The 27,682-nt window shown below is 38.2% G+C and overlaps 1 protein-coding gene across 4 annotated transcripts in view; it reads left to right on the top strand.

Moving 5' to 3' along the window:
• ulk4 (unc-51 like kinase 4) overlaps positions 1 to 27,682 on the top strand; it is a 63,722-nt gene extending 36,040 nt beyond the window's left edge. For all 4 annotated transcript variants that reach the window (XM_026373364.1, XM_026373366.1, XM_026373365.1 and 1 more), the window contains 10 exons: positions 889 to 940; positions 1,626 to 1,806; positions 2,867 to 2,959; positions 8,550 to 8,598; positions 10,531 to 10,630; positions 16,350 to 16,516; positions 18,007 to 18,108; positions 19,960 to 20,154; positions 24,341 to 24,429; positions 27,420 to 27,682. In XM_026373364.1, the coding sequence (XP_026229149.1) occupies positions 889 to 940; positions 1,626 to 1,806; positions 2,867 to 2,959; positions 8,550 to 8,598; positions 10,531 to 10,630; positions 16,350 to 16,516; positions 18,007 to 18,108; positions 19,960 to 20,154; positions 24,341 to 24,429; positions 27,420 to 27,489 (1,098 nt within the window). In that variant the 3' untranslated portion in view covers positions 27,490 to 27,682. The remainder of the gene's footprint in view (positions 1 to 888; positions 941 to 1,625; positions 1,807 to 2,866; positions 2,960 to 8,549; positions 8,599 to 10,530; positions 10,631 to 16,349; positions 16,517 to 18,006; positions 18,109 to 19,959; positions 20,155 to 24,340; positions 24,430 to 27,419) is intronic.

The following is a 27,682-nucleotide window of genomic DNA, read 5'->3' as shown; positions in this document are numbered from 1 at the left end:
ACACTGGTGCATGTTGTGCACCTGTGTTTAGTAGGCAGAGAGTTAAACGTGTAAGAACCTAAAACAGAAAAATAGAGGCAAGAAAGGATTTCAAATGTGGTAGGACATGTAACCTCACAAATATACACACTCCATTCAGTCTTTTGATGGTTGTGATGCACAGACCAATAAGTGGACAACATCCTTTGTAGTTTCCTTTCTCTGGCTTTCACTGTAATGACCCCACACACACTAACTCGGCATCAGTGTTGTTTCTATGGCAATATTAATAATGATGCAAATTCATGCAATTCAAATTCATGACTAAATAAAGGATTTGCCAGTTGCGGAAGTTAATTTGTGTGTGTGTCTGAGAGAGAGATCAAAGAAATCAGTCAACAGTGCACTTCCATAGTAAAATGATCCTCTGTGACAGTTGTCCATATGCTTGATGTCCACTGAATTAATATAGTACAGTCTCGCCTATTGAGTTTAATCTAAAAATATATCCTGTTGTCAGATTAGCTGTATATTAAGTCTTATTTTTAGAGGGAGACTTAGATTGACTTTGTTGTGGTTTCTATGGGACCGAATTGAACTGTTGATAATGTTTATTCTTTTCATGCTCAACAATAGGATTGAATATGAACTTGAACTTTATATGATGCCTTTGCACAGTGGCAGTTGTTTTGCTAGCTCTACAACCTATATTTATCCTACTACAGAATTTCAGACTGCTTTCACCTGTGTTGATTCATGTTGAGACATTATCTACCAGACTGTAAATGAGTCTACTAGATTCTGGCATTGTTTGTTTGAGTAGGTAATCAGCCTTCATAGACTATTATAGTTAAGAACCAGTGCGATGTGACATGTGTAAAGTTTTTTCTCTTTTTATGTTTCTTGAAGGTTGTTGTGGCTATCCTGCCTCCTCTGATCACTCTGGCTTTCAGCATGAATGGTAAGTGATGGTCCGTTTTGAGTAAGAGAGAAGTGAGACAGGAGATATAGAAACACGTGTAGATGTAGAAGCAAATGCCACAGTGAGGGAGGAGGGAAGAGGAAATGGCTAATTGGAAAGATAAGACGAGAAGTTTAGTAAAGGTTGGAGTCTGTGATTTTTTAAATAGTTATAGTTTATACCACTTAACCACAATGTCCCTGGTTTGATTTTCTATGATATCATTTGGACCTTGCAGCTCTACTTTCTTTTCACAAAATGTTCTTATATTATCTTTTCAAAAGTAGGCTCACATGTTTAAAAGAATCTTGCCAAATAAGATGGGTATTGTATGTACTTTTATATGTAGTTAAACATGCAAATTATGAGTTTACATAATAAGAAGGTGTGCAAAGGAAAGAGCTGCAAAAGAGGAAGGGTGGTGCTTAGCAGAGGTTATAAAAGTCTCTGAATTAATGAGTTGTAGCTTGTGAGAAACATCATTGTACTTAACCAGTGTGCTGTTTTAGTTTTAGACCCTTAGTGAGTGATTACTATTTCCATTGTGGCTTCTCTGGGTCCCAACATAAAAGAGTAAGAATATGTTTGGAGCCAGTTTCTTGTGCTTGTTTCCTGTGGGTCATTAATACTGTTTTTTGCATATCATATACTATAATAATCCTGCTTGTCTTTTCCCACATTATAGTGGAGTGGTCCGTGTTTGTTTTGAGGGTGCTGACAGAACTCAGCCTCATTCTCCTGGTTCAAGATGGTGGTGCTGATGAGGAAGAGAAGAGAGTGGAAGGAGGAACAGCAGTAGAAGGAAAAGAAGAGGAAAACTCTTTTACTACAATCTTGGCTCTTATCTCTAAATCTCTGCTTCCAAGGTTTGTCTGATTATTTAGTACTGGTGTGACAGTGTCCCTGGCGTGACCCATTCATTTTTTTTCTGTGATAACAGAATGGGTTGTAGGTTCTATGAGTAGTATTTTAACAAAGAAAAAACAGCACACATTGACTTTATTACTTTGATAGAATTAAGAATTAAGATTAAGATTAGAATTAAGAGAAATCAAACAATAGTTAAAATTATTATTTCTTGTGGTGTAATTGGTTATATTTCTGAACATTAAAATATAAGTTGACAACCAAGGCATTGTTTTATGATGTCCAAACGAGTCTGTCTATGCAAATGTTCTACTAGTCATGTTAAATATAGTAGAGTCAAATGGTGATAACGTCAGAGCTGAGCTTTAGAAGAACTGATTTCTGAAATTTAAACAGGAATACGCTACCATCATAAATTCTATCCTGGTCAAGTCCACCTGTCATCTGAATGGCAGTCTAGTTAACGAAAATGTACACACATTGTGAATTTAGTGTTGCAATAAGGACTTAAGTATCTCAAATTCCTGCTCTAGCTCCCTGGTAGAATAGATTGTATTAAGTATTTGTGTGTTGCACTTACCAGTGTGTGGGGATGTAATATCTTACTACTTGTCAAATGCAGGTAACTGACAAGAATCTGTCTTTATGAATGTTGGCATCCAGCCATTGCACATGGCTTTGGACAGCAGAGACAACATGCCAACATTTAAAATAGACATTGACATTTATGTTGTGTTTTTCTCATTTTACTTGACATGTTCTGTGTGAATCTATGCAGTCTTTTCCTGTACTATTATTATTTTTATGTACCCTTTTAAACTGTTTTTGTGTTTTGTGGTTACCTCTTGTTCACTCCACGCTCTCCATTTTTGGTCCTAGCACTCACAGCTCTCCTTTCCCTTTTCCCCCACATTCTCTCCACTCCTTATTTTTCCCACATTTACTTTTCTCTACTCCTACTGTATAACAATTATTATCAATTATTATTATTATTTAATTAATTAATTATTAAGACTATAAAAAAAACTAAATGTTATACCCATGCATGTTTGTGTCTAGGTATGAGTCTCTTCTTCAAGCACCAGCGCCTGTCCCACTTCACGCACTTAAACTGCTAGTGTCAATGACCGAGCACAGCGCCCAGACCTGCAGGTACTGTACACTGTACTGCACCTCACCAGTCACAAATAATAAATCACACACGGAGACCGCGAAACGCTGTTGAAGCATTGAAAGGTCAGCTCTGGCCTAAATGTAACCTTTATTTATGTTAAAGTACAATTTCAAGTATTATCAGCATAATTTACTGATATCATATTGTACAACAATTGAAGTGGTTGTGCAGTGAACAGCACAAGCCATCAAGCAGAACTCGCTCTACACATAGTGTTCAGTCTGCTTTGTGTATTCAGCTCTTAGCATACATCCTCCTAAAGTAACAAGTTAGGCGGGATTAAAGTGTTATGCAGTCCTAGCAGATACACGCACAAATACACAAAGTCGCATTTTTGCTTTTCTCTGCAGAATGTTTTAATGTCAAGGTCAGTTATTTCCCGTTGAGCACTTTGAATCACTTCCATCACTATGGTCCATCAGATATACGCAATTTTTGTTTATTCATTGACTTTGCTGATACTCATTCAGATCTGATTGCAACTTTACCACAATGTACAGTGGCAAGAAAAGATATGTGAAACTTTTGGAATTTCATGGTTTTCTGCATTAATTTGTCATACATCTTCCTTTGCACTTAAAATTATTTTCTTCCAGGTATACTAATGCCTTACTCCAGTTAGCTTTTTGGAGGTTATTATTCATACAGTATATGCATATTATTCCCCTAGCACTATGAGGTTTTTATGGTTGTTCTCAATAAAGACATAAAAGATCAGATTTTTTTTTGTGTCATTATTTTAAGCACATTCAATTTGTTAATAAAATTAATGCAGGAAACCATGAAATTCTAAAAGGTTGACATACTTTTTCTTGCCACTGTAGATCACTGCTAGTAATCTACACTGAATAATACTCTGATCATTTGTCTCAGAGCCAACATTTATTACATTAGTAATCAGTTTAGTGGCAGGCACAAGGTGTTATATCAGATTAAATGTATGAAGACCTGACCTACTCTGCAGATATATCATTACACAGTAGATACTACTGATATGTAATTAATACTTTCTTCGGGACAGTTGGCTCCCCTAAGGCACCAAGGGTTTGGGGTTCAGTGTCTTTTTTGACCAAGAACTAAAAAATCTCTAGAAGAAGCACTTGTGGACATTAAAATAAAAAATGTGATGTGTTACACACCAAGAGATTTTGCTGATCCCTACTCAAACCATGAGATAACTCACCTGTGTGTGTTGAGTGTGCATGTCCATGTAAGTGTGCATATTTACATGTTTGCTGATATATGTATGTGTGTTTGATAGATCTGTTCTGACAGATCTGTCAGCTGTCAGTAAGTCGAGATTCTCTGGTCATCTATCTCCTCTCATTTGCTATCAACAGAGACACAAAGTGAAGTTGAAATGAGAGGAGACAGAAAGAGAGAGAGAGAGAATGAGTAAGGAAAGAACTGAATAAGGGAAGGAAGGATAGAAGGTGCAACAAAGAAATAGATACAGATAGACTGAGAAAGATTATTGCAAAGAAAGATTAACACTAGAATGAAAAGAGAGAGAAAATGTTCATAATGGGAGGAGGTGAAGGTAGAACGTATTTGGTGTTAATAGGTGAGGTAGCATGAATAGATCATGCCCTGGCTCTGAAATTAGGCAAGCGCAATGGTTCACATAAGCATGTAATTTAGCTGTACATTAGCCAGATGATGGATAGCCTTCTGTAGCTAAAAATATTTACTGCCTTAATATTGCAGAATTTAAACTCAGACCAGAGGATGTACAGTACGTATTGCTAATTCGTTGTCACTTAGTCCTAAAACATGCAGTCACTATTTACATTTCTGTATCCCAAAGTGGTCATAGACCTGGAGATGTCTATTGTAAAATGCTGTAGCTTATCAATACTTTGACCTATGTTTCACCTTTTATCTTTCAACACTAAGTATCAATTTATGAAAATCATATTTGTTGGCCTCTCTGATTTGCTCTTATTTTCCCCCACTTCTATACACTTATTTAATCAATAATAATGCAATAAAATTCTTATCACTAATATCCCCGTCTCTCCCCATCTCCATTTACACCCAACCTCCAACCATCTCAGAGTTCAAAGATCATCTTTGTTTCTGAATATGCCCCTACTTTTCTTATCAGTAATATTACCGCCTGTTGTCTCAATTCTTCTCTTCCTCCCTCTTCTCTCACACTCTTCTTTCCTTGACACCAGTAGAGTGATGTGAACTTTTTAAATTGGTGTCAGCACTCTTCTTTCTACATCTGTATTTTTCTCTTCCACTCATTTTTCTCTGACATTATTAACATTTTTTTTACATTTTTCTCTGTCTCCATCATTTTCTTTCACTCGCCATCTCTAATTTATTAGCATTTGTCCATATTTCTATCTTTCTCTGTGCCCCCTCTCCACAACTCTCCCTCCATCATTGCAGTTATACAATCAAAAATTAAATTGCCTGGGTCTTGGCTAGATAAGTGTGGCTATGAAGCCTGCCGTGCAGTAATTAGATAGTAAATTGGGAACATTAACGTTGGGAAGGCAGCCTGCTGTCTCTCTCTGCATTATCACAGCCCAGACACACCTTCAAACAACTACATTTACTATGACCTTTAGCCAAAGAACCTCATGCTTTGTTGTTACATATGTGTGAACTCATGTATGTTTAAATGCTATTACATGTATTTCTGTCAGCCAAATGTCTGTGAATGTACCTAACCCTTTCACACATTTCTTGCTAATCAACTGAGTATATAGTATTATTTTCTCTTAGTTTAACTGAGTTTTCTATCATATTTAGATTGTAGAATAAGCTAGCTCTTGCCTGTGTTCTTTTTGTTTTCTTTTCTCATCAGTTTATAGCTTTGCATCGGCCATTACATTATGAAATTGTCATGTTAGATTCAAGTCTCTAAAAAGAAAATAGTTTACCTTTTAGGTTGTTATCCTCACTAAAAGGCTGTAATTGCATGTTTTGCTGGTCTTTTTTCCGAAATGAATGAATGGATAAAGAAGATATTTTAAATATTCTTGGATGATACAAAAACCCATTAAGAATTGTCATTTATGACTTCTAACTACTACAATTTACCCCCCTGACTTTTATCTTTTCGCTTATCAAGGTCCATGATGCCTTTTCAAAATCATCTAAGAATCAGATTTACAGCTGCATGTGTTTCATCTGACAGCAGGAATATAGAGGAGGGCAGAGGTTAATCTAGTTTAGTAGCTTGCCTTATTGTGATGGTTATCATATTCTCCACTATAGGTAGTACTGATGACTAATGCAGTAAGAGTTGTCTCATCTACTCTATTAGAGGCAGTCTGTTGTGTTCTGGTCCGTTCTATGTCTGGCACTGAGCAGTGTCTGTTGATGTATGGTCGGTAGTTTAAAGGTGGTCCAGTTTATCATGTCGTACTGTCCTGTCCTCTCCTCTCATCTCTCAGCCTGCCACCTACCTAATGGGAGGCCATCCATCACATTAACAAACATAGACACACATTTACACCTACACACACACACACACACACACACACACACACTAACTCTCTCTCTCTCTCGCTCTCGCTCTCTGTCTCTCTCATAGACGTTTATGAAAGATCCAACATACAGTCCAGTGCATGAAATTAAATCATTTACATATAATAGTAATATAATATATTGCAGTATAAGCAATATCTAAGTAATCACGAGGTAATATTTCAGTAATAACATAGTATTGGAATAAAATCAGATAATAACAACAAAATATTATTAATGATTATAAATGACATTTGATGAGTTATTATAATCGTCGTCATCACAGTGATAACCAGGTAATGGCTTGATATAAGCAATGGATATAGCAAGATAATAGCAGACCAAAACAATAATGCAATAGAATATATATAGAATAATATGGTAATAATATGGAAACCAAACACGAAGAACTACAGTAATTAGCTTAACTATCCATAGTAGTTTCTGTATAATATCCATAAAAAAGTAAAATGCAAAACTACCTGATTACTCCTACTTAATTTCAAAACAATGTCCGCAGTGATGTGCTCACCAGAAGTAAAATAGCCTTAAAGCCATAATATGGAACTTTTGGGAATCAGGCTAGCTGTAGTATGAAGCTTGAAATCAGTCCAACCAGGTCGTCAAATATTGATGCTATGTCAAAACCATAAATCCCTGATCAAAACCTGCAGTATGTCATAGATAGGGAATATCCGTCTTTGCCTGCCTGTGCTGTTCTGTGATTCTATCACCAGGGGCTTTCACAGTACTTTGCCAAATTAAGATAGTTAGTTATTGCTCATATCACTACTAAAATATATGCAAAAAAGTTACATTAACTTTAAGCCAAGGTTGCATCATAGGCCATAAACCACACTACAAATTCAAAGAAAATGTCAAATAAATTTGTCCTAATGGTGTTTTCAGTTATTTTAGTTAGATATTATGATGTTGATTTCAGGTTAAGTGGCCATTTGTTTTTGTTTTTTTGTTTGTTTGTTTGTTTTGGGGGGGTCTTTTTAGGATATATTACCATTAAATAAAACAACTCGACATGCCCAACATTGCATGATGCTCAAGCCTCAACTCTTGGGCATCTTATTGTACTTAGATGTCCATCTTACATAGACCAAAAAAACTGCCCAGACAAATAAATGATGCTGATGATGAGCTCAGTATATGTTCTAATTGTTGGGAAAATTATATTGATTTGAACTGATTGTATTAAATGTTGACTGGAGAACTGAAACAAAAGTAACAATGTAATGTATACAACACAGTAAGTGTTCATTATACATGAGCTGGAGACTCTAGTGAGCTTTAAATCCGCTACCTTTGAATTAGAATATAAATTTGTTTTTTGTTGTTACCTTTAGCAAACTGTCTGACTTTAGCTGGTTTTGTTCCCATTGCTTTTTCTCCTTTTAATGCACACAAATACACATAAGCCTGTGTGTACACAAGTGTAGGCACTCCAACCAGATTATGATTGTAAATCAAAAAACCTTAATGAGTAAGTAGACAGAATGCCATTTCTAAAGAAGACATCCATCTTTTTCTTCGTTCTCTCTCTCACACTCCCTTCCCCTATGGTCATTGGCTTTTCTTCCAGTTTTTAAGTTTGAATTCATCCACGTAGCTCCTTATGTTTCAGTCTCCACTTCCTTCTTCCAGCCATTTGTTTCTCCACTCTTCTTTCCTGCTTTTATTTCTTGATACCCCCCACCCCCTGTCCATCCCAGTATGTCCCCTCCTTTTCCTTGTTGTCACATGCGATCTTCTCTTACCTAATTTTTCCCTTCTCTTCTGCCCATGTCAATCCCACTCCTCTCTGACTTGCTTTCCCCTAATTTGCTCTCATTGCGTCTCCTTGTCGTCTTTTCTCTCTCACTAATTCCACTAGTACCAGACATGAGTTGTTATAGTGGAATTCCAACCTTAATGAAGATGAAACAGCCCTGTGTGTGTGTGTGTGCGCGTGTGTGCGTGTGTGCGTGTGTGCGTGCAGTCAGTTAACAGAATTGCCACTAAATTACATTAGTTCCTCACCTCAGTTTTTCTACCTCTGCTCCAGTACTGACTTTTCTATTTCCCATTCAGGTTGATCAAACACAGCAGGCTTCTACTGACAGTTTATCAGCTGATTATGGTAAGAAACCAATCTCAGTTAATAATTTAATCAATTATTTTTCATTCAGCCACTCAGTGAATCAAACACATACACAGTCGTGTCTCCATATACCTGTGAGGACACCCACTGACATAATGCATTCCCTACCACCTTACCCTGACGCTAAGCATCACAACTAAATGCCTAAGCTTAAACTTTATCCTTATCCCAACCTTCACATGAATCTGAAGTGCACCTTAACCCTAAAACATAGTCCAAACTCCTAAAGCACTCTTTAAAATTGTGTGTACCAGCTAAAATGTCCTCACATGACCAATATGTCCTCATAAAAATGGTATTTGAGCAACAAAAGTGTCCACACAAGAAAATAGAGACACAAAGACGCACACTAACAACCCCCCCACACACACAAACACTGACTTATTAATCAGTATTCTGCATGGCTACCCTTCAAGCCCTGGCTAGCTGATGCAGAATGTTAAACACTGTTATCCAGCAGCCTGATTAACTCTTCTCCTGATTGTTTACTCCTGTCTGAACCAGTCATGTCAGGATCCATTAATGCCATCTGGATTGCTCATGTTTGGATTGATTTATGCTGCCTGAAACACTCTAATCTGGATTGATTACACCTCTCTTTGGTAATCACACTTGTCATGGACAAACTCACCTAATTGTATTTGTCTAGATGATAAAGTACTTCTGCTTCATACATGAAAGGACCTCAGGAAGCAAACTAGACTGGAGTTCTTAGCTGGTTGCGTGTATGAGAGGTTAAAAGAATAGGTTGAAGTCAAATACTTTTACAATCTTACTCGCTACTTATTGTGCTGCAGTTACACTAGTCATACCTAGTAATTTGAATGATCTCTAAGTATGATCTATATGACACTGGGTCACCAAGAAAAAATTTATTTTGTTTATTCTTTCAGTAATGTACACAGTTTGTTTTTGTGACTTATTAGTCCACAAAGATCAAAATAAATTAGCGTTGTCATTTGTTGTTACTGGCAGGCAGGATGTCCTAGGTGTGAATTGATGTCATTGTCTATAGCCTCAGGCTACTGCACATGATGAGGACCAGCCAGGCTTATCAGCCCTTGCAGATCACACTGATACGAACAGACCCTGCAGGCAGAGCTGGTGTATCTCAGAGAGGATCAAATAGTAAAATGAGGGCAGGGGAGAGAAGGGAAAGTGTATTAGGAGTAAGGAAAGGTGGTTTTGTAAGGTACAGGGAGAGTAAAGTGAGGAAAAGGAGTAAGGGCAAAGTAGATAGTACAGGCTTGTTTCTTGTCTTTCCTCAAAACCAATTCATTATCATACATTATAACACCATCATCCTGTGATAGATAGAATTTATTTGCTCAAAATTGTACTATAATAACTCTGTTCATAATAAGTAATTACATCATGGCTGATGGAACACTAGTAATAAATACCCTCTTTTGCCTTTTCGGGTGTCCTACTACCAGTTTCACAAATGTACTTTTATTAGTGTCCTGTGGGAGAAACACTGGTACAAATTCACAGAAAGACTGGATCTGCCACACTGTTTCCAGCTCTCTTAGCACATTCATGGTGTGAGTTCCCAGGGACAGGATTAAACAAAACACTGAACTATATATAAAGTAGACATATTAGGCAACCTTCTTTGTATTATATAAAGGTTCTAAAAAGTGAATGACATGAAGCTGATAATTTAAACTTAAACCTCCAAAACAGAGCCAACTGATTGTCAATAATGATACATTTGTAGTTTTAATATAAAATGTCAATAACTCCTAATACAAGAACACAAAGTAATACTTATTCAAAGTGATGCTTATTGTGTTGTGATTTTAATACATGGCAAAAGTCTGTAACAGAAATGTTGCCACTGATCAACAGTGCTCAAAATACATGGATCTTTATCTTACCCAATCCCTTCTCTTCTTCCTTCTTTTCTAGACTAATAATTTTACAAGTGGGATGGTCCAAAATGCAGTTGCCTTGCTATGTAACCTTAGTGGAGACACAGTCTTAGACCTGGAGCCACTACACCAGCATGGTACAGTATACATGTATAAATATACACTACAGCTCAAAAGTTTGGAATCACTTAGATATTTTGTGCTCTTGTATGTCTTTTGTGCTGTGCTCTTTTGCCTATTTCAGTATTTTGCTTTTATTGGCCAGTTTGAGATACATCTTGTTGGAGCCAGTTTGTGCTGCTCTCTGAAGGGAGAAGTTAAATTAGGTCACTCTTCAAAATGCATCTGATTAATTTTAATTGTTTGTGAATTGCATGAAAATGTGTTTTTCTTTGGAAAACAAAGAAAGTGATCCCAAATGTTTGAGCGATAGTCTATATGTATGAAAATAGGAAGGACTTGACTTTTCTGAGCTTTGAGAACTTCTTACACTCTTTTATTCTTGTTTGAGTTTTCTCTTAAACTATTACTATGTTTACTAAAGGAGGTAACTTAGTCCCAGAGGCCTGTCTGTCATTGAGCCTACTGCACTACTGCACAATATGTTTGTATCATGTTTCTGCTCTGCTAGCATTAGTTATTGTCATGTTACTTGTCTTGTTGACATCTTGCTTTCCACAGGCTGCTGTCTTGGTACAGCATAATGCTTATTCAGGTCAACAAACTTGGTTGTCTATGTGTGTATCCATGAGCAGATACAATGTTTTTTGTCCTTCAGCTATGGGGAATTTCCTGTTGTTTGCAAATCATTTAAACTCATCTTAGCAAAGAAGAGCTAGTAGGCATCAGGACTTTACTTACAAGGACTACTAGGCACAAAGGTTTTACATGTAGGGATGTAACCTGAATCTAAAATTAAATAATTAATTGCAGTAAATTGAAATATTAAAATTCAAACACTGCTGGCTTAAATTTAGAGTTAGGTTTACGTTGGGGTTAGAGTGAGTGATGGAGTGTGTGTGTGTGTGTGTGTGTGTGTGTGTGTGTGTGTGTGTGTGTGTGTGTGTGTGTGTGTGTGTGTGTGTGTGTGTGTGTGTGTGTACTGAAGTTGGAAGTTACACTTAAAGGAAAGTAGTATCACTTTTTCAATTTTCTATATAAGTGTTTCTTAATTTCTGTATTTCTCTCTCACTAATACTATTGCATCTTATTCTGACCATCATTTCCTTTTAACCCCCAGAACCAGCCCCACTATCAACAACTCTCCTCCATCTATTTTCCTTGGGTTAGCAGTGCAGCAGTTCAGTAGTCAGCATCATTATCGTCCAATCCGCTCTCCACTCAACAAAAAACTGTCAACCCAGCAATAATACCGGCCGGGCAATTAACACTATCTCTCCTCTCCTCTCCTCCCTCTGCTGCGTTAACTTCTATTATTCCCCTTTTTTCCTCTTCTTCTTTTCCACTGAACCCATTCTAACATTTACTCTATTTTTGTGACTTATTTCTCCTTTTTCTCCCTTCTTTTTTCATTGTGGTTCACTCCAGATCAGTGTGGTGATGGCAAAAAAGGAGAGAGAGGAGGAGAGAAGAGGAGAGGGGAGGAAGTGTGTATAATTGGCTTTTTAAGGTGTGACATAGAGAGGAGGGGAAGTGTGGTTTGTGGGCATGTGTGTGTGGAGGCAATGAAATAGACAGTGAAGAAGAGCTAAATAGGGAGGTGGGTTTTGTGTTTGTGTGAATGTATTTGTGCCTATGCATCTATGTATGTGTGCAGCAGAGAGGAGATGTCTGCATGTGTATGTGGTGGGCGGTGGATGCAGGAGCACCCTGTCTGTCTGTGTGTGTTTGTGTGTGTGAGAGAGAGAGAGAGAGACAGAGGAGATGAGGTTTATAATTGGGCAGATTTGCCTCTGACTGAGATAATACCCCCTGGGGATTGAAGACTGAGAGAGAGCAAAGAGAGAGACACAGAAGAAGCGAATAAGAAAAAGAAAATAAAAAAGCATGAGCAAATAGAGAAGGAAAATGATAGAACCAGGAAAGGAAAATATGAGGTAAAAAGGGTAGCAGATAGGTGACTGAGTGTGTGGTGCATTTGGGTGAGAAAACAGGGAGGAAGAATGAGATGATAGAGAGATAATAGTTTGAAATGTCTGAGAGCTTGATAAAGTGACAGAAAGAGAGAGAGAGAGATATAGTAATAATACTAATAAGTTCATTAGGCAGTAACACTGCCTAAACAAAGTTTTACTGCTGACAGTGTATGTTACTATTTTACTGTGGTGTTTATTTGTGAACATCTACTACATTGAGTCTAGGTTGTAGGATCTTATCTACAAAAGCCTAATTTAAACAAAATTATTGGGAATTTAGAGGATACTGTTTTCTCTGTGGTCTCTAGTAATTTAACTAGAGACCACTGGACAGGATTTTAAACTTTGTGAAGTGACGTGATACTTGTGGATACTCAACAGGACAAAACCAAAACATAGCCATAGCCAAACGTTCAAACTGTAAGGTGTAATGAAGAAATTAATGTCTCTTTACAGAGCAGCAAATCGTCCCAACAACAGTAAGAACTGTTTGTGTCACATGTTTTAGGATCACACTGAGTTTTATGGTAGGCTGAGTTGCTGACAAGGTGTTAGTTAATTAAAGAATGCTTGTCCTTTAATTAATTAAAGTAGTCTTCAGTGTGATTTCTTCAAGGTCTTTTTTTCCTCTCTGGATTTGACCCATGTTCAATCCTTGTTATTTCTCTTGACCTTCTGTAAGAAGCTTAGAGGAATTTTGTAGGTAATTGCTTCTGTGCCTGTGTTGCCAAGTTTCTGTGGAACTTGCATCTATGAATTGTCAGTTTAATTTGGGTTGAGGTTATTTCCCTAAATGGTAAATATTTCTACAATGATTATTCCACACTGTGTCCATATGTGTCCAAACATTATCCATTAAGCACATGTAATCAGTTGAGTTGCTTTTTTTATCTGTGCTCTGAAAACCATTCCTGCCTAGACAGTAATACTCTGAGCCGTCCATCCTGTTGATTCCCTAAAGAACTCTTTTTACAGTGGTTTATAAATAGATAATATAGCAAAGCAGTATTGAAAGTCTATTTTTAACTTAAAGTCCAAACTCAAAAGTAGGACAGAGTACAATTGTTTTCGCTCAAATTAGTCCCCTTGCCTTAAAATAAGCAAGTGACATTTGAAAATAGAGCATGTGACATTTTTTAAATGTTTGCATTAGTGTTGAGCTGCTGTACCTGTGATAGCAGGGCTGATTTGCTGAGAGTTTACCAGGGAACACCCTGAACATATTAACACAGTTACACACATCAGTCCTGGCACGATCAAATTCAAATTTAATAATTTACATTAATTAGTTTATTTGTGTCACTGGAATATCATATAGGTGTTTACAGTGAATCATCAAACATGCAGTCTATACACCTCATCGCAGTTTTTCCAGAGCATATTACCAGAGTTGTTCTTGGTTTTTGTTGTGACATGCAGTGATAAACAGGTGTGTGCCTTTCTAAATCATGCCCAATCACCAGTCAGATCTTTCTTTTCTTTGTTTAGCATTTTAAGTCAATGCGGTGCCTTTGTTTAAAATATAAAATACATTTGCTATGTCAACTAAGTCATGGTAATATGTTCATACGGTGAAAGCATAAAAACATACTTGCTGGCTTTTTGAAGCGTTTTATTACAGCATTGTCTCAGGCAGAAAATGAAGTCTTTAAAATTTTTTATTATATCCTAGGTAGGCACAAGGTACAGTGCCATGTGCCGTATGTACATGTATTCACATATATGCCTGCACCATTAGATCACATTAAAGGCCAGAGGTCTTAATTGACTTAACCGAGGACTGAACAGTCCAAAGTGAAGTAGTCTGTTTAATTATGAGGTATTAACAGTACAGGTCACCGACAGCAGGCCAATTTAATAGCTTTCTAACATTCAGTCACTTTCGATCATATAAATAAACACACACAACATCTACCTTCTAAATAAAGATCTACTGGAAATAGAAATCACCTGGGTTCATTTTTTTCCCAGTGATTTTATTCATCTATGATTTAACTGTTTAGTGCACAGAAATGGAAATGAACTACACTTTTTTTGGAATACATGTGTCATGTAAACTTAGCCAAGGCTGTAGTCTTCACTCCTGAGATATATGGGAAGAGCACATGAGGGACAGATACCTACATATATAGAAGCTACACAGATTGAGTGGGAAATGCTTTATCTTCAGTGTCATGTAAAATTGAATGAGCAAAGACACACGGATTGGCACTTTATTAAGTGGTTTTATTCATGACTTAGCAAGGGTTAAAATCTTCACAGCATGTTCTACATTGAACCAATTTCTAGGGAGGGATAGACTGAGGTGAGAGGGAAGGCAAACTGAAAAGGAGAGAAGAACAAAATATATTTAGATGACCATCTAAATTGAGTTGTGTTTTGTCGTTGCTACTTGTGTTAAAAACGTGTGTACTTGTAGTTGTGTTTTCATAGAGGAATTCAACCCTGCACAGCACTGGTAGTTACATGTCAAAATCTGCTTTTTTCTCTGCTAAACAAATTGTTCACAATGAAATGTTGATGAAATGTTAATTGATTGAAGGTGAAGGTACACATAGTTGATTTGATTTGTTGCAATGCATTATATTAGCTTAAGTACATAATTGACATGAGAGACTGGAGGACATGTACTCCCCCAAACTCTATTTTGTGTTATTCACTAATGCACTCACTATTACACAGGCCAAACAGTCTTTTTAAATCATAGCATGACTTATGTTAAACCTAAAGTCTGTTATTATATTAGTTGTTACCACTGGTGTTTGTCAGTTTAATAAATCTGGGGTCACTGAACAGTCGTGCTGTGAACTGTGCAGATTATCATTTTGTTGTTGGACAAACTACTCGCTCCTAGGTGGAGATTCTGCGCACCTTACCTCATACTGTGTGCGGCACACGTCCTTACAGTGAATGTTATTTAAATATGTTGCTGACACACTGAAACAACACTTGTCTGTGTCACATCTTATTTTTAATAATAGCCTAGGTAAGGGGCAGGCTAAGCCCCATGAAAGTGTAATGTAAATATTTTGCTAAGCATTTTGTGAGTCCCTTGGCTTTTTGGATCATTATTTGTTGTATGCAATGGCTATCAGATTATTTTAGTGAGACAACATGAGGAAGTGAGACAAATCAGGACAGACAGAGCCTCTGATAACTGATTGAAATGATCAATGTTACATTCTCCCTGTTTTCTGACCTTGAAATGTGTCTTCTGTGTATTTTTGTAGTAGAAGAAAAAATAAAAAGTCAGTCAAACATCTGGGTGGTTTATTCAGATAAAGCACAACCATAGCACAGCGCTGTTGTGCGTGACTATCTACCATGTTTACCTTAATTAAATTGTGCAAATGACACCTAGCTGCTACAGAACAAACCCCACACGTCTCTATAAATTTCAAACTGGTATTTTGGAAGTCAGTATTACTGGTTCATTAATACTGTTTTCCCAGTACCTTCTTTTCAGCTGTTTTTGTGTTTAATTCAGTTACTCTGAGATAATAATACTAGGCCAACACATTCTTAATTTACACTATTTACCCCCACCTCACCTGAAATGACTGACAGTTCACATTAATAAACAAGCTTGTGAGCAAACTGTTTCAATTTCATATTTTATTAAAACTTTTTTTAGGTAGAATGCAGAATCTAAAATGTAAAAATTGATATGTATTTGACTTTATCAGTCATAAACAGCAGTGTTGCTTTGTTTAATTATTTCATCCACACTCTTCTACTCTTCTACCTTTCTGCTGCACAGGGCTAACAGAGGTGGTGGTGAGCACACTATCAGAAGCTGCATTGTTCTACATAGATGGAAAAGAACATGCTGGAAAGAAGATGGGCCATTTTGTTTTACAAGCTCTTCTGGAACTACTTCACAACATACTGAAACAAACATCATCTGTTGTCCGCGCTGCACTTCAGGTATGAGCAATCACAGGTAATCAGACTAAGAAACTCACTACCCTCTATACCACAACTACCTACTACCACTTTGTTTTATATTACGCCCCAATAACAGAATTTATGGTTGTGTATTTGCACAAAATAATTTAATGGAAACATCAGTAGACTGTTTCTACGTCGTAAATGTAACTCTGCAAAACTGAGAACTTTTCAAGAATGCAGAGGCTACTGTATATGTTTATGAGGGTCTATAACATATAAACTTTTAAAAAGCTATTTAACTTTTAGCAACAATTTCGGTACTTCTAAAGATTTCTGGCTTGTTCCTTGCAAAGTAATCCTTCCACGGCTTCTCCTGTTATACAGTATTTTGATTGGTAGCTGTCAGTTGTTTTGCTGTATCATGTTATATTGGTCTTTATAGTGTGGTATATTTCCCACATTGATTCACCACTGCTTACCAATCTGTGTTATCTCTGTTGAGCACAGAATCACCAACAGAATTACAAAGGCATCTTCCTCAAAATGTTGTCCTTGTATCATGTCCCTGAAGGCATGTGTATATGGTTGTGTGTTTCTCAGTGTATGTGTGTGTCCACTGATGTTTGCAGGAGAAGCTAGCGACTGCAATATTGAAGTTGTGGACTCAGGAGAAAGTGGTTGAGGTCCCAAGTCACTGGGTCGTGCACACACACATGCACATGCGCTCATAGTCACAGGCATACACAGAGGGGCCTGTCTGGCTATGTCCCTGCGGCCTCATTATCACCACTGGCTTTGTCCTCAGCTTGCCTCCATACACTCACATACGCTCACATACACACACACCATCCCCCACCTCCCCATGGTGTGCACCCCAGCCCAACACATACATATTAATGCCTGGACAGGGGGTGGGGGAACTAAAGTGAAGGCAGGGTAAAAGTACAAGAAGAAGAGAGATAGAAAGAGAGACAGAGATGGAAAAGGGAGCAAGCCGAATGAGCAGTGGAAATCAATTCTGAAAGAAATGCAAAGCTCATTAAAAAGAAAACTTCTGCCCAAACCAAATTCATTTGGGTAATAAGGTCTGATAAGGAGAGAGGACATGACTAGACCGCTCTCCCCAAACTATTACTCTGTTGGTCAAGAGAGGGAGAGAGTCAGAGATTATATATTCTTCAGAAAAAAGAGAGAGTGAGAGCAGAAGTGGGAGAGAGAGAAAAGTTGTGCCACTATTAATCACATTATTCCACTGCTAATTGGCCTGAAGTTCCACTGTAGGCATGAACTGAACGAAAATAAGCCAATGTGAGGGACAAAGGGGCTAATGGAACCGCAGGCATATGTGTGGGTTAAAATAACATGATGTATGTAGGGAAACAAAACATTTACTGTACCATATATCCCTCAGTGTCTCTCTGTGTCTATCTCAGTCTGTCAGAATTTGTCTTGGCAGGTCTGTGGATCCATCATTATTGACTGTCAAATCTCTATAAATGATTTAACGCATGTGTGTGTGTGTATAGAGCCAGAGGCTATCTTGTCCAGCAGTGGAGACGGAGGCAGCAGAGAAGCTGCTCCTAGCCAACAGACCCCTGAGCCAACTCAGCACACACCTCATTCAAGTGGTGAGACCAACACTCATAGAATCTGTGTGTGTAAATGCCTTGCATGCATGCATTAATATTTTCTGTATTGTATACATATGTCTGCGTGCATATTTGTATACTGTATGTCTACATATAGTGACATGAACTATACATATATGTTTATATCAATAAAAGAGAGAGGGAGAGAGAGAGGTGCATTAAACAACATGCAGAAAGGCATACAGATTAAAGAGCATACCTATTTTTGCATTTAATTTATGCTCAAAATATGTGAACAGTGAGTAAGTAAGTGCTACAATTAAACAAAAGCACTAATAACAAAAGTAGTAAGTACAGGTGCAAAGTACAACACATAAGATTGCCTTTCAAGTGACATTATTTAATGTACTGTTTTTAAAGCAACAAGTAAAATATCTAAAATATACTTTTATACATGTCTTGTGTCTTATACTGTGTATTGGCTACTTTACATGTGATTTAAGAGAACTGTTATATAAAAGCAGTATGTTGCTTGCGCAGTACCTGTTCAATGTCTGTTCAATGCCAATGATTATCTTATTGTAGTGATTATTTATTATTATTATTTAACATTTGTTGCAGTTAATAATCCCAGAAGGCTGGAGAAATGTCTCTTACTGTATCGTGCAGGTATATAGAGATCCTGATGCAATCTGAAAATGGGAAAATAAGATTGGGTACAATATCTGCTTTCTTTTGGCCTAAGAGAAATGTGGAAATATTATCTCAGTAACTACTAAAACACCCACCCTTTCTGGCAGTATACACAATACTGGGGATCAAATATTCACTTAAAATCAAATATGGAGGACTAATGTCATGCAGAATAACTTTCTTCTCTTTACACAATCAAAATCTCAGAGCTGCAGTGTGGCTCATATAGTCTTTCTGCAACTTTTTTGCAGAAACCAACACTTTTGTAATTATTTCAAGATAAAATAGTGATATAGATAAGTAACAGAAGCCCAAGAGTTGGAGAAGATAAACTGAAGTGGCAGAGGATTCAAACTAAGGACACACAGGTGAGAGGATAAAATGAAATTAAATGGGACAGGGAAAGAACACAGATGGAGGGAATCCATGTTAAAGAGAGGGAGCTGTGAGGCATCTTAGGAAGCCAAGGACATAACAAGAGGAGAGAGAGAAATGAGAGTGGGAGGAGGAGAAGAGAGGGTCTCAAGGGACAACATAGAGGTTTTTACCTTGACACACACAGTATTGGGTTGGCGTCTGTCTGTGTGTGTATGTGTGAGTCTATAAAGGGTTAAGGCAGCAGTTGACACACCCCTGGTCACAGGGACACAGCTTCTTTGCCACACTGGAAATTAGTGGGATAGAACACAGTAGTGATAAGATCCCTGAATCTAATATATTTAAAACTGGAAAACTTCTGTAGTATTGTGTACTATGCCTATTATTTGATGTCTGGTACTATGATTTACATAGATCTGTTTACACATATTAATCATGGTCATCCGTAGAGGGTTAAGAAGAAGAACACTGAATATCAATCCCGATCCTGGAAGTTTTTGATTTTACTTATTTTATTTTTCACCACTTCCAAATTAGCTGTATAAATTTTACGGTATTATAATTGCAATATACTGTTACAAGTTTGTTTCACACATTAAATTTGCATCAGTTCACTAACCTATGTGTGTCATTGTGGGACTGTTATAGAATTTCACATCCTCATTTTGAGTATTTTATGACATGTACAGTAAGTGCACTTAAAGGAAGAAGGAGAATTCAATTACTTTTCTTTATCTCATTTTAGGTAATCACAGCGACGTTAATAGATACAGGAGTTAATAATCGTTTTAATTCATAACTGATTTTCTTTCTTTGTAGCTGTCTACTGAAAACCAGGAGGTCTGGGAAGAGTCTCTTCAGTGTCTGTCTTTACTGGTCCAGCTGTATGGTGGAGAGGGTCAGGACTGCCTCTCACCTCCCTGTTTGCAAAGCTTTTCACATGTGCTGCTCACACACATGCAAGCTGAGCCTACCCGAATACAGCACAAAACACTTAAGATCATCAAACGACTGGTGAGTACAGTGTACATGTAGGTGTGCAGACAGAAACAAACCAACACCTGTGCACATTAACTTTCACACATTAACATTGCTTGCATGTCATTCTGTTAGTGTGGTTATGCACCATTTTTCCCTTTTCAGTTGCCAGTACTTGTCAGTAGTGGTTGGGAGTAAAACATGGTCGAATATGTTTTATTCAAGAATCTTGTGTATGTTTATGATGTGAGTGTTAAACTAATAGCCACCACTGCAGGTTCAAAATATTGGAATTATAAAAACTACACAACACAGCTGTGTGCTGTGCAGCTGTTTTGAAAATAGTGTAGACTGTAGTTTTACCAGAAGTAGACGGACAGAAGGAGCAAGACAGAGTGGGAGAAAAAGTGTTGGTTTGTACCTGCCTGTCACTCTGTTCTAGTGTCTCTCCAATTTTGTCTGATAGTTAAAATGATTTGTAGTACAGGCCAAAGACAGCTGACTTCTAGTTTGTACTGCGGTAAAGAAGGTGGCAATTTACTGAGACACCTTTTCCCCAAACCTCATAAAAAAACTATTCCAATCTGGTAATATGGAGAAAACTGAGGCAGCTGCAGGTGACATCCATCAGAATTAAAAACTGACAGACATACTCATACAGGAACTCAACACATGAGTTACAAAATGGTGCAGAAAGTGAACTTGCAGTAAAGTACTGATCTAGAGAGATCCATCCTACATTGGACAAAGCCAGTTGTGAAGCATATTTAGTATCCATTCTGCAGCCTGGCTTTCCTTCATACTGGATGATTTTGCAGTATAACACTCAGTGGTGACGCTGAAAGTAATATGCTACTTATGAACCACTAGCGCCACTGATGATTTTACTGGTGTCACAAAGTTTGGATCCTTTCTCTGACCAAAATGTATGTTTTGTTTTTTTTAATTATGATGGCATACTTTATCTCTTAAACAAGATGTTGTCAGATCCCAAACTTAACTTTAAACTTATATTGTCATGGTACACATTAATTAGGCATCATTTAAAATGTTGATATTGGATATTTAAAAATTTAAGTCATTGAATATAATCGAGGGCACTTGTCACTTTGAACTGTTAGTCAAAAGAGAGGCAGGTTTGAGGTGGGCGGTCCAGTATAAATATATCTTAAAGAGTGGAGATGACCAAGTTTAAGAAATGGTTTGCTGATTTTGCTGCAGACCCCTATGAATTATGTAAAATGCATCACTGATGTTTTGGCTTGGCCGCAGGGCCATGAACTAGTTTCTGCACATGGGACACAAGGTCAACTGTCACCCTGAGATCACATGACATGACTTAAGGCTGTGCCTGGGAGCTATGCTTTATTTGTAATTGTGTGTGTGTGTGGGAGAGAGAGAGTGTGCATGTGTGTATTTTTGATTTCTCTCACTAATTAGTTCCAGCCACCTGAACCACCCACACAGAAACTCTGTCACACACAAAAACAGGCTTACCTCTATCTCTTCCTGTCTGTCGTCACAAATTTTTCCTCTTGTGCAAACTTCCTCATTACCCCCCCTAGCCCCTGCTCACCACTCTGAGCAAAACACAGAGAAAACTGTGTTTCAGCCATTTCCTCGTAGCTAGTGATGAGTCACTAAGCAGCTCAGTGCTAAGAGCAGAACTAATTTATTTGCTCAGAAAATATCCATCTACCTTTCCACACATTTAGTCATTCTACTGATTGCATGTTAAAGTTTTACTCACCCTCAGAGTACTGTTGACATCTTGTTCTACGGCATTGTACTATTTCCAATCCTGTCTAGTTTAAACATAAACTTCTAATCTCTAGATTGAGTTTTCCTGAATCTTATTTTCAATTGGCAGGCCAGTTGACCGAGTGCAACGTGCACCCTTAAAACATTCATTCATTATCGGCAACACACTCTTTTTCACACATCACAGAAACACGATGACTCACATGTTATCTCTCTCTCTCACTCGCACACACACAGATGAGTGCCTGCCCTCTGATGCCCTTGAACAAAGGCTTTTTAATTATCTTTCATTGATTTCAGGGCTCTGATAATCTCAATCAAAGATCCTGCTAATAGCTCGGAAACTGTAAGGGAGGAGAGAGGGAAAATGAATCAAGTCTGATAAAATTTTCAACTTGTCATTTTTTTTCCAGTCAACTTTGTAAGGCTTAAAGGAGCATGCTAATTAAAAGAAAAGGGATTCACAAGAAGCATTTCTTATTTCTTTTAAAGCAGTTTAAAATGTCGGTTTACAGTGTTGTTAAGATGTTGTTACTCATTGGCCTAAGTGATTGGTCCACTAATAGTGTATGCATGCACAGCTCATGTCTTTGTCAAGCCCATGGCATGAATCTAATCCGAAAAACATTTTTAACAGGTTTTCAGTTTCATTAAAATATTTTCCCTATGCACGACTAAAAGTTAGAGCTGACAAGTGTAGATTGGATATTTGGGACTATTTCATCTGCACCAAAAGTTTAATGAGACAGCATACACTTACGAACCGCAGGACTATGGTGTGATGCTGTAATTAAACTGGATTGTGACTGTTTTTATATGAAGTCAAATAAGCACATACAAGTATTTGGACAGACATACAGGTAAAATGAATGCACTGGCTTTAGATATACTATGCCAATTGATGTTGGTAAATAATTCACATCTTTCTTTGTACTATTCATAAAATGCTTATTGTTGGACCCATTTACTCACAGATTATCTTATTGTGTATTATCTTTATGTGATTCTGCCAAACTACTCTCCCTCTCTCCTTCTTTGCTGTCAGGTGCACTTTGAACTTCATAACACTCTGCTCTGTATTTCAGGGGTTGAGAGAAGGGATAAACAAGGGATCATAGGTAGTTGTGCGTGTGTTTGCTAGTTGGTTGGTTGGCAGGCACAAAAAAATGTCCCCTCACCCTGATGGAGAAGGCGCAGTGTGTGTTCGTTTGCAAGAAAAGTAAATGAGTGAGGGGAGCATCTTTGTCTCCTCCTAACCCCGTTTCCTAGCAACAACCATGCTGTGTCTCCACAGAGACAGAGGTGATGATGTCACTGGAGATCAGAGAGAACATGTTCGCCAAACATTCAGACACATATCAGACACACACATGCACACACACACATACACACACGCACACACACACACACACACATACATATTAATCTCACCAACACACACTCACAGATCTGGTTAAACTGTCGCATGATGTTAAAGCAGATCTTTAACTTAGCCTCTTCCTAACCCACTTCCTGAGGACCATCCTAAACACACACTGCTGTCTGTGGTCCAGGTGTTCTTGGTGGGTGTGGCGCTCAGACACCATGGTGTGGGAGACATGTCGGTACAAGAATAAAAACAGGGATGACAAAGAGAAGAAAGAAATGCTTCAGGAGGGAAATTTAGCAGAGAAGGGGGGGAAATACTTTTTTTTAAATTTACTGTTGACTGTCTAAACTACAGTGGTGTACAAATTTTGTAAAGGGCTCATAGAAGAAATGTAGCAACAAAATGATGATCTTTATTAAGGATCAAAATGACAAACTCTAATAAGAAGAACAAATGAAAGCACATGTGACACAGGGTATTCATCTGGATTTTTGGCACATTAGCTCTTTGATCGCTCTACTTGACAAATGAGTGTGATGTCACTCAGCAGTTGGTTGGGGGAGCCTGTGATGATAACACAAACCAGTGGTCTGTGATGACTGAGTGAGGCTGTGAAAAGATAAAGAATGTGAAAATGGTGTTTCCTATGCACAAATGTATCATCATTGGTTCCTTATCTGGTGGAACAAAGCTATGGCTGCTTGGCTTCTTCAAGGCAAGAAAAAGAAGATTAAAAACAGATTTTGTTGTGTGTGTTTGCACAGCGTTGTGTGTCAGCGTTGCAAAACTGGATAAACAAAATATTGTAAACAAGAAAGAAAGACAAAAATATGTTTTCATAGTGATTTTGTACTCGTTTCAGCAGACCTGCTGGTGAAATTTTAGTTTAGTTGAACTTTGACTGTGTGGTCTCAGAATTGTAGCAATGCATTTATACGCTGTTTTCAGTATTGTTATTATTATTATTGTTGTTGTTGTTGTTATTAACTATGTCAGATCAATGTCATCACACCCTGTGTCAAGTACAGACCACTGCCAAGACTAAAGTTCCTTCATCCTTCTGGGCTCACTTTGTTTTTCCTCTTTCTCCAGGTTCAGACTACGGCTAAATCTGATTGGTTAGAGTGTCCTGAAGGAGAAATGCTAGTGAGTCTACTGCAGGACATAACTACGTCCAACAGGTGTGTGCTTCTGCAGTTTTAATGTGAATGTGTTTGTTTGCGTGTTACTGCTTTTTTATATCCAATGGGATAAGAACACAAAAGGATAACTAAGTAACTAAGACATAACAAGAGTTTTTGTCAGGGTGTGTGTGTGTGTGTGTGTGTGTGTCTGTGTGTGTTAAAATCACTCCTCAAGGGATACCAGTAACAAATCGCTGGATTCAGATATGTCTCCTTCAGCCATTTCCCTTATCCTATTATTTTTATGCATGTCTGAACATGTCTGTGCATTACACATGTCAAAACTGCAAAACTGATCTTTTACTAGTTAATTGAAAGGCAGACAGGGCAGGGGGTCAGCTTTGCCCACAAGCGCTCTGATAAAATATCCACATTTATGAAATTAAGACTTGGTCTGGGATGCCTCTTGAGATCTCATCAGTGGCAGGAACCATGTACCCACATATATATAAATATATATATACAACTTTTAAAATTAAGTTTATATAGTAAAGATTTTACTCCCTCAGTTCATTATATAATTGTGTCCAGTCAGCATTGGTCATTCATTATGTTTCTGATGAGATAAGGGAGACCTGCAACGCCTTGACATCTCAGACGTGTGTGTTTGCTCTTGTGTTGTTGTTCTTGGGCGTTTTGGCTCGTCCTCACTTTCACTTTTCTTTAAACGTCTGATTGTTCAAACTAGGAGTTTGTGGGTTAATGTTAGAATTATGTTGAATGTATTGTTAGACATTAAGGTGGGATTGTTGTGGTTAGTGGTAGAGGCTAGGGAAGGCATTATGTCAATGAGTGTCCTCACAAGTTTAGGAAGGGAAGTGTTTGTGGGCTTGTGTGCCTGCACCTGTATCTCAGCATCTGGCTGCCTTTTATGAGTGTGTGGGCCGAATGTGTGTTCCCACTTTGAGCCAAGGGTTTTGTCACTGTAATGACCATACTTCCTTTGATCTTTTGATGTCCAGCGACCTGCCAGACATACACACACACACACACACACACGTAGCGCATACAGGCACACACAATGAATACACAGAAACTGATGCTTTCACCCACTTGTATATAAAAACTCTGTCTCTCAATCACACACACCCTGTCAGATCAATAATAAAGGTGTTTTGTTGTACTGCATAGAGGCCTCTCCCACCCCCTCTGCCTTCCCTCATTTCTCATTGGTCACCTCCTTTTCTGTCTTTTTGTCACTTTCTATACCCCCTCTCTACTCCTCCATTTTGTTCCCTTATTTTCTTTCTTTTCAACCTCTTTCTTTCTGTCCCTCTTGTGCTTTCCCTCTCCCACTTCTCCTCTCCCCTCATCTCCTCTCTCTCTTCTCCCTCTCTGGTAGATGAAAGCAGAGATCAGCTCTAGACTTTGAAGTGGCTGAGACTGGCACACTCCCACTGGTTTAGCAGCAGTAGGAGGAGGGGTGCATAGGTTTTAGGAGAAAGGGTGAAAGATGAGAGGAGTTATGAGGGGAGGGGGGGCAGGTTTTAATTGAGAGGATGAGAGGAGTTGGGGCAGAGAGAGGAGATGGTAGTAGGGTGGGGAGGTGAGGGGAGATCTATGGCTGACATCCTAACCCAAATGATGTCATTCAGTCTTTACCATGGCAACCTGAGGAATGCCTTTTCAAAACCTCAAGCCTGACCAAGTGTGGAGGGAGGGAAGGGGCGTCGCTCATCCTCCATCCTGAAGAAAAGCCTTGAGGCCCAAAATCTGATCCTTACTTTATTGCTGCATTCAGTCAAACCCGACACCATCAGGAGTAGAGAGTATGTGCTCAGACAACAGAGGCCTGCTCTGGTTACCACAACCAGCTGCTCTGCAAACACTAAAGTTTGACATTTTGCAGTCAACTACAATGGATATGATGGATTTTACCAAAACACGGACCTAGTGCTCCTTCAAAAGGGCACAGCAGTCAGCTACGTCATATACCAGACACTGTGACTGTGTAAAAATTTTAAATTATAATGAGCCTGTGATTGATTTGTAAAACATCTGATTGGTAGTCGGGTTTTTGACTAACAGTAATATAAAATCCCTTCAAACCACTGGTCAAGGGAATAGTCTGCCACCATATTTCAATTTCATGACAGTTTAAAATTGAGAGCATGTTGTTAAATGAATCCCTGTGTTCAGTGTGACAGTGGAATGAACTAGTCCATCAAGATAAAGAATTTTAATGATGGTGTTTATTTGGCTCATTGTCAAATGGTGCAAACGTAAACGTACTTCCACACAGCAAACGCGTGTAAGTGTTGGTGTAAGCCGAGTGTGAGGCTAATGTGGAGCTCTAATAGTCATACACTGTAATCTAAAACCAATTATTCCTTTTTGCGCTGTCCTCCGTGCAGCTGCTGGGCGTCAATTTGGAACTATGACAGTGCAGGCGTTTAATGAGTAACCAAACTCTAAAGTTTGTCCTAAAAATGTTTTCCTAAGCCACAAACTTTCAAGGATTTCTAAGGCCTCTGGGCATTGTGTTAATTAGGTTAATTATGTGGGGCTTAATTAACTACAGGGGGTGGGCTTCTGCTGGCCTGGCTGTCAGGGTGCCCTCTAAGACACCTGGGAGGAAGAGGAGAGAGGAGGTAGATAAGAGGGGGAGGGAGAGGTGAGGAGTTAGATGACAGACAGCCTGTAGGGGTCTGAGCCGATCATGTTTTTACCTAAAATACTCTACTATGCTACATAGTCATGTGTTTGTTTTCTGATTTCTATCCTCACTTATGTTCTTTCTTATTATGTTATAGTGAGTAAGTCGTGGTATTTCCAGATTTCCAGAGACTGGACTGCTGTCAGTCGCCAGTGGCCTGTTTGGAAACAAATTGCATATTCAGATTATTAGTCTGCACTTTTACTGGGGATAATGAGTCAGAAGTAACAGCACATAACCCTTTATTAATGTTATACATACACTGTACAGAACACTGTTACCAGTATCACATTTTAAAGAGGGATAAATAAGTGTTTTTTCTGTTTTCCAGGTGCCACGGCGATGTGGTTCCACTGGCTGCTGAAATCCTCCAGGAGATTTGTGGACCTAACCGTTGTTAATCTTCAATCCATCAGCCCAACAAGGCGGGTGCAACAATTAGAACCTTTTACCCCCAGAACCTAAAAGATCATTTTGATTGCTAGTCGGCATTTTGAATTTCTATCCAGGTAACCTGTTTTGAACTAATTTAAAGTTGGAGACTGTTCTTTCACAGTGTTTTTTATTATTGATTAAAATGTCCTTATACGTGTA

Source organism: Anabas testudineus, chromosome 16, assembly GCF_900324465.2.
Source record: "Anabas testudineus chromosome 16, fAnaTes1.2, whole genome shotgun sequence".
NCBI lineage: Eukaryota > Metazoa > Chordata > Actinopteri > Anabantiformes > Anabantidae > Anabas > Anabas testudineus.
Note: the sequence above shows the minus strand (reverse complement) of the source record. Positions and strands in the feature narration are given on the sequence as shown.